The sequence below is a fragment of the Gossypium hirsutum genome, chromosome D13 (assembly GCF_007990345.1).
Source record: "Gossypium hirsutum isolate 1008001.06 chromosome D13, Gossypium_hirsutum_v2.1, whole genome shotgun sequence".
Lineage (NCBI taxonomy): Eukaryota > Viridiplantae > Streptophyta > Magnoliopsida > Malvales > Malvaceae > Gossypium > Gossypium hirsutum.
In genome coordinates, this window is record NC_053449.1 from 18,463,479 (window position 1) to 18,470,279 (window position 6,801).

The 6,801-nt window shown below is 38.2% G+C and overlaps 1 protein-coding gene across 1 annotated transcript; it reads right to left on the bottom strand.

Annotated features, from left to right (window-relative positions):
* Positions 1–3,837: 3,837 nt before the first annotated feature.
* Positions 3,838–6,561, bottom strand: LOC107919327 (uncharacterized). Its single transcript, XM_016848805.2, has 6 exons — positions 6,048–6,561; positions 5,740–5,945; positions 5,158–5,481; positions 4,569–5,103; positions 4,324–4,440; positions 3,838–4,184 (listed from the first exon to the last, which is right to left on the bottom strand). The coding sequence occupies exons 1-6, from the start codon at positions 6,559–6,561 to the stop codon at positions 3,838–3,840; spliced, it is 2,043 nt and encodes a 680-aa protein (XP_016704294.2).
* Between the last annotated feature and the right edge of the window lie 240 nt (positions 6,562–6,801).

A 6,801-nucleotide genomic window follows, 5' to 3' on the forward strand; every position in this document is an offset into this window, starting at 1 on the left:
ATTGAAATCAACCGTAATTAACCCCATAGGCTTGCTTGTCCATCTTACCTTAACATAATACATAAGATCTCATAAATATAATTAAGGCCAAATTAAGGTTGTAATGGGGCCGAGGTAATGTGTAGTGGACGGGAGGAATTTTTTTGGATGGTGGAGCTAATTTCCTTAGACTAGTTAATCGTCCGGGAGTCGTCAATTCTCTTATTCTCTCTTCTTCTTCTTTTTTTTTTCTTTTTTCTTTGCTTTCAACAATTCAAGAAGATAACTAAATCAATCAGCCTTTCATTGTTTCCATGTCCCTTGGTTCAACCGATCCATTCCCTTATGATCACATAACGCTACATTCATTAAATTTACTCGGAAGGCTGTAACTTGCTGGTTCTTTTTCACAAAAATCAGCCTTTTATTACCAACTAAACATTACCCAAAATTGGCCAGCATATGTCGAAATCAGGATGAACTTCCAGACTGAATTAACTAGCCTAAAAAGGTGAGTTGATTCGGCTTTGGCTTAATTTCTAGAGGTACATAAAAAATGGGAAATTAAGGCTTCAAATTGGCTAACTAATTGGAATAATGTCAAGGTTGGTTTTTTTTTAAAGTACTTGTGGCTTAATTCCTATGGCCTCTTGAATCATATTTAATGAAAATCAAATGTATTATTATCCTTAATAAGATCTAAAGCAAGTTCTAGAGTAATTGATAGCCAATAACAATAATCACACATGAATGAATAATAACCTCTCAAGTTGGCATGGATGTCCCAACTTACGCTCTAGGCTCAAATTCCTCACAAGGACCACATAATTGATCAATTAAGCAGATTAAAATTTTTTTTTATAGAAAACACTAACCAAAATCAATTAATTGACAACAAAATTTAACCCAACCAATCGACATACAACCACCCCAATCAACTTGAATACATGAAAAGACATCTTCATAACTTATTTAAATATTTTCCTAAAAGAAATTTGTCAAGATTTATTCATGAAAGTTGCAAGCATCAAGTATGTTAGAAAATCAATGAATTGATTCTCCCCCATACTTAATGTTTGCATTGTCCCTAATGCAAAAGAAAAATTAAAAATTAAGATTAACTTAATGGAAAGAAACAATAATGGTAAAGAAAACGTCCCTGAATATGTGGGTTGCCTCCCACAAGCGCCTTTGTTTTAAGTCGGTGGCTCGACATCACAATTTCTCATGGATCCTCAAGATTGATCTCCTCCAACCAAGCTGCTTGCTCTCCTTCATGAAAATGTTTCAACCTGTGACCATTCACTTTGAAAATTTTATTAGTTTCGAGGCTCCTAATTTCGATTGCCCCATGATGATGCACCTCGGTTATTATAAATGGACCAAGCCACCTTGATTCTAACTTACCGGGAAACAGTTTAAGTTTAGAATTAAATAGCAATACCTTTTCCCCCACCTTGAACTCCTTGCGAATCAGCTTTGAGTTACAAAATGCCTTCGACTTACCTTTGTAGATGACCGAATTGCCATATGCCTCTAGACGCAACTCCTCTAATTCTTGCAGCTTCAACTTGCGCTCTTCACCTGCCAAACTATAATCCAAATTCCATTGCTTAACAACCCAAAATGACCTATGTTCAAGCTCTACAGGAAGATGATACGCCTTCCCAAAAACAACCCTGTAAGGCGACATCCCAATTGGCGTTTTGTAAGCCGTTCGAACAGCCCACAATGCTTCATCTAACCTTTGACTCCAATCCTTCCTATTGGGCTTAACAATTTTCTCTAAAATTCCCTTGATCTCTTTGTTACTACTCTCGGCTTGCCCATTGGTTTGAGGGAGATAAGCTGTCGACACTCTGTGGGTGACACCAAATTGTGCAAATAAAGTTTTTAAGGTTCTATTACAGAAATGTGTTCCCTTGTCACTAATTATAGCCCTTGGTACCCCATATCTATTTAAAATGTTGGTCTTAAGACATTTCACCACAGTTTTAGCATCATCGGCCCTAGTTGGGAATGCTTCTACCCATTTCGACAAGTAATCAACACAAACAAGAATGTATAGATAACCGAAAGAAGAAGGAAAAGGCCCCATAAAATCAATACCCCATACATCAAATATATCACAAACATAAAAATTATGTAATGGTATTTGATTTCGGCTACTTAAATTGCCGGTTTTTTGACATGATGCACATGTTTTACAAAATGCATATGAATCTTTATGAATAGTCGGCCAAAATAACCCACACTCAAGTATTTTGTGAGCTGTTCACTTAGGCCCAAAATGTCCTCCACCTTCTCGAGAGTGACAAAAATTAAGCACCAAATCTATCTCACTATCATCGACACAACGTCTAATTATTTGATCACTACAAGATCGCCAAAGGTATGGCCCTTCCCATAAGTAAAATCGGGCTTGACTTCTAATTTTTTCTCTTAAATGTCTAGGTGCATTCGTAGGGAACTCTTTAGTCACTAAGTAGTTCACTATGTCGGCATACCATGGCAAAACACTAGACAAACTATAAAGTCGCTCATCAGGAAATAAATCACTTGGCTCATTCTTCAAAATTCCAGTCTCTATCCTACTCAAATGATCAGCCACAAGGTTCTCCTTACCTTTCTTATCTTTAATTTCCAAGTCAAATTCCTGCAAAAACAAAATCCATTTTATTAATCGGGGCTTAGCTTCTTTTTTATGCAACAAATATTTAAGAGCACCATGATCAGAAAATCCAACAACTTTGACTCCTAATAAGTATGCTCTAAATTTTTCTAAGGCAAAAACTATGGCATAGAGCTCTTTCTCGGTCGTGGTATAATTGCATTGAGCTGGGTTCAATAGCTCGCTCGCATACCTGATAATATAAGACTCCTTACCATTTCTTTATCCTAAAGCCGCACCAACAGCCTTATCACTTGCGTCACATAGAATCTCAAAAGGTAATGCATAATTCAGTCATTGAATGATAGGAGCCGTGATCAATTTCAATTTCAATTCATCAAAAGATTTTTTGCAATTCTCATTAAATTCAAATGCGACATCCTTACCGAGCAATGCACATAAAGGTGACGATATCTGTGAAAAATTCTTGATGAACCGACGGTAAAAACCTACATGACCCAAGAAGGATCGAATTCCTTTCACAGTACCTGGATAAGGTAGATTTTTAATTACCTCAACTTTGGCTTGGTCGACTTCTAAACCTTTAGCTGAGATGACATGCCCCAATACTACACCCTTTTCAACCATGAGATGACATTTCTCAAAATTCAATATCAGGTTAGTCTCAATACAACGTCTAAGAACTAACACAAACACTGATCAAATGAATCACCATAAATAGTAAAATCATCCATGAACACCTCCATTAAATGTGAAATAAAATCTGAAAATATGCTCGTTATACCTCTTTGAAAAGTGGCAGGTGCATTGCACAATCTGAAAGGCATTCTTTTGAAGGCATAAGTTCCAAACAGACAAATGAAGGTGGTATTCTCTTGATCCTCTGGTGCGATGGGTACATGTAAATATCTTTAATAGCCATCTAAAAAACAAAAATGTGAGTGACCAGCTAACCTTTCTAACATTTGATCCATGAATGGGAGGGGGTAGTGGTCTTTTTTAGTGGCTTTGTTCAGTTTCCTATAGTCTATACAAACCCGCCAACCATTCTGCACTCTCGTAGGAATCTCTAACCCTTCTTTGTTGGTAACAATTTTAGTTCCTCCCTTCTTAGGTACAACATGAATTGGACTCACCCACTTTGAATCGGCTATAGGATAAATGACATCGGCTTCCAACCATTTCAAAATTTCAGTCTTAACTACCTCCATCATTGGTGGATTCAATCAGCGTTGGGGGTCTCTTTTGGGGACTGAATCTGGTTCCAAAGCTATCTTGTGGGTACACAAAGTCGTACTAAGTCCTTTAATGTCGGCTAGTGTCCAACCGAAGGCTTCCTTATGCTCCCTAAGAACTCTAAGCAGCTTAGATTCTTGCATCTCGGTTAAAGCATTCGACACTATCAATGGTAGAGTTTGATTTTCCCCCAAATAAATGTACTTCAAATTTTTGGGTAGCTCTTTTAACTCTAATTTAGGTGGTGAAATCAATGAAGGAACTTGCTTACCAGTCACCATAAGATTAGGGAGAATCGGCTTGAATCGTGTCAATTTGGGCGAGTCTAAAGCACAAACTGAATCAATTAAAGAATCAGAAATGATAAATTCCTGCTTGTCGATATCAAAAATTGTCAATTACATCAAGAGTAAATACAGAATTAATATCAGTGGGATATCTCATAGCATCAAATATATTAAATTTAATTATCTCACCATCAAATTCCATTGTTAAATTCCCTTTATGCACATCAATTTTCGTTCTAGCTGTCTTAAGGAAGGGTCTACCTAAAAGTAAGGGTACATCAACTGAGCTATCACTAGCTCCCATGTCTAAAATATAAAAATCAGCTGGAAAAACTAACTCATTCACTTGCACTAGAACATCTTCTCAAACACCATCAGGATAGGCATTACTTCTATCTGCAAGTTGTATTATCAGCCCGTGTCTTTTAATGCACCTAATTGAACTTTATCGTAGATACTCCTAGGCATGACATTTATAGAAGCACCCAAATCAAGCATAGCTCTATCGAGTTTAAAGTCTCCTATCTTACAAGGTATCAAAAACATTCCAGGATCTTTACATTTAATAGGAAGTTTCTTTTGAAATACCGCAGAGACATTTTCGCCTAGGCTAATCTTCTCATTTCCAATTAATTTCCTTTTAGATGTGCACAATTCTTTTAAAAACTTAGCATATCTAGGCACCTGTTTAATTGCATCAATCAATGGAATATTAACTTGTACCTTACGGAAAGTCTCAAGAATTTTGACATTGACGTTGTCTGATTTTTCCTTCCTCAAACGCTGTGGAAATGGCGCCTTCGGCAGATAAGACCGAGGTTGGTTATTGTCGTTCTGGCCTGCTTGTGCTCTAAGCTCGGGAACTCTCATTTCCTGCTCAAAATTTGTGGCATCATGCGAAGCAGTGGATTGTTGTAAACGTGATTTCCCTACTTCCTTTGGAGCTGCTTGCGACGGTTGTAAATCTGCCTTCGGCAAGGCTAAATTTTCCTCTTCAATATCACTAAATCAGACCTTTCTTACCTCAGTTTCGCCTTCCTCATTGCTGTTTTGGACCTTCTTTAGTATCGATCTCAACTCCTTCCCATTTCGCAAGGTTATAGCACTGACATTATCCCTCGGATTTGCCACAGGCTGTGACGGTAACCGATTATTAACCTGTGCTTGCAAGTTCCCAAGATTAACGTTGGTTGACGAGGCTCTGGTTTGCAATTGCTTCACTGTCAATTCCAAGGACTGAAATCTTCCATCGGTTTCCTTCTTTTGGTCAGCCATCATTTTCATCATTTGTTCAAGCATGGCATGGATCTTAGTTTCAGCACTAAGATTTTGATGGCTGGGTTGTTGCTGTGACGAATTATATTATTGAGAACTTTACTGCTCGAATCCCGGAGGTGTGGCTCGGTTTTGATATCGAAGATTGGGGTGGTCTCTCCATCCCTCATTATAGGTAGCTGAGTATGGATCATACCTTCTCTAATTTGGAAAGACGGCATTAGCTTCCCCTTACTGTAATGTTGGACACATATCTATGGTATGTCCTTCCAAACAACAAATGCCACATAATGAAGCTTTTGCATTACCTCCAGTCATCAATTTACTTACCATAGCCGTTACATTAGCTAACTGAGCCTCCATCATACTCGACTGGCCCTCATCCATTCGTTTACCCAAGTCGGACCTTCTGAGACCAAATTGCTGTGTATTCTGCGCCATATTAGCGATCAAATTTCGGGCTTGCTCAGGAGTTTTATCAACCAATGCACCTCCACTCGCTGTATCAATCATCCCTCGATCTTGTGGTGTCAACCCTTCATAAAAATATTGCACTAAGAGCTACTCACTAATCTGATGCTGTGGACAACTTGCACATAGTTGTTTAAACCATTCCCAGTACTCATATAATGACTCACCTACCAGTTGCTTAATTCCACAAATTTCCTTCCTGATTGACCCTATTCTTGATGCCGAAAAATACTTCTCAAGGAAAGCCTTATGCAACCCTATCCAAGTTGTGAATGAACCTGGTGGCATGTAATATAACCAGTCCTTCGCCAAACCTTGTAACGAGAAAGGGAAGGCTCGGAGCTTGATTTGTTCCTCTTCAATGCCATCTGGCTGCATAGTTGAACAAGTAATTAGAAATTCATTAATATGACGGTAAGGGTCCTCACCTGGTAACCCATTGAATTTTGGAAACAAATTCAGGAATCCCGAATTAAGCTTTAATGGCCTATCAAGAGCAGGATACGTGATAGATGGTGGTTGCGCAGCCAAGTTAGGAGAAGCCAATTGCTTCAAGGTCTGGTTAACCATGTCGGAATCCTCTGAAACGTTAGGTTCAACGTGGGGGTTGGAATGATCGGCTTGCCGATCAGTGATGTTAACAGGATCTTTCGATGTTCGTCTTCCACTCTTTAATAACATATACTAAAGGAACTAATCTACCTGCACAGACAAAAACAAGAAAACAAAATAAGTTTTGAAAATCAAATAAATTTGACTATGTCACGTCCCTGGCAACGGCGCCAAAATTTGGTAGCTGTCGTTTACATCTGCCAAATTAAATTCACTTACTCAACCAACATTCACTAGTAATACAATGTAAATAGGGAATCGTCCCACGAGGAAGCTTGCATCAAATCAATTTGAAGTGATTTAAAATTG

What these genes read in the sequence shown, in the direction of transcription:
- LOC107919327 (XM_016848805.2), bottom strand. Translation starts at nt 6,561, where the DNA reads ATGTTATTAAAGAGTGGAAGACGAACATCGAAAGATCCTGTTAACATC. An exon ending in TGGAATTAAGCAACTGGTAG is followed by an intron (nt 5,946 to 6,047) that starts GTGAGTCATTAT and finishes ATTTTTATGAAG; the next exon opens with GGTTGACACCACAAGATCGA. An exon ending in CTACGATAAAGTTCAATTAG is followed by an intron (nt 4,441 to 4,568) that starts GTGCATTAAAAG and finishes TTTATATTTTAG; the next exon opens with ACATGGGAGCTAGTGATAGC.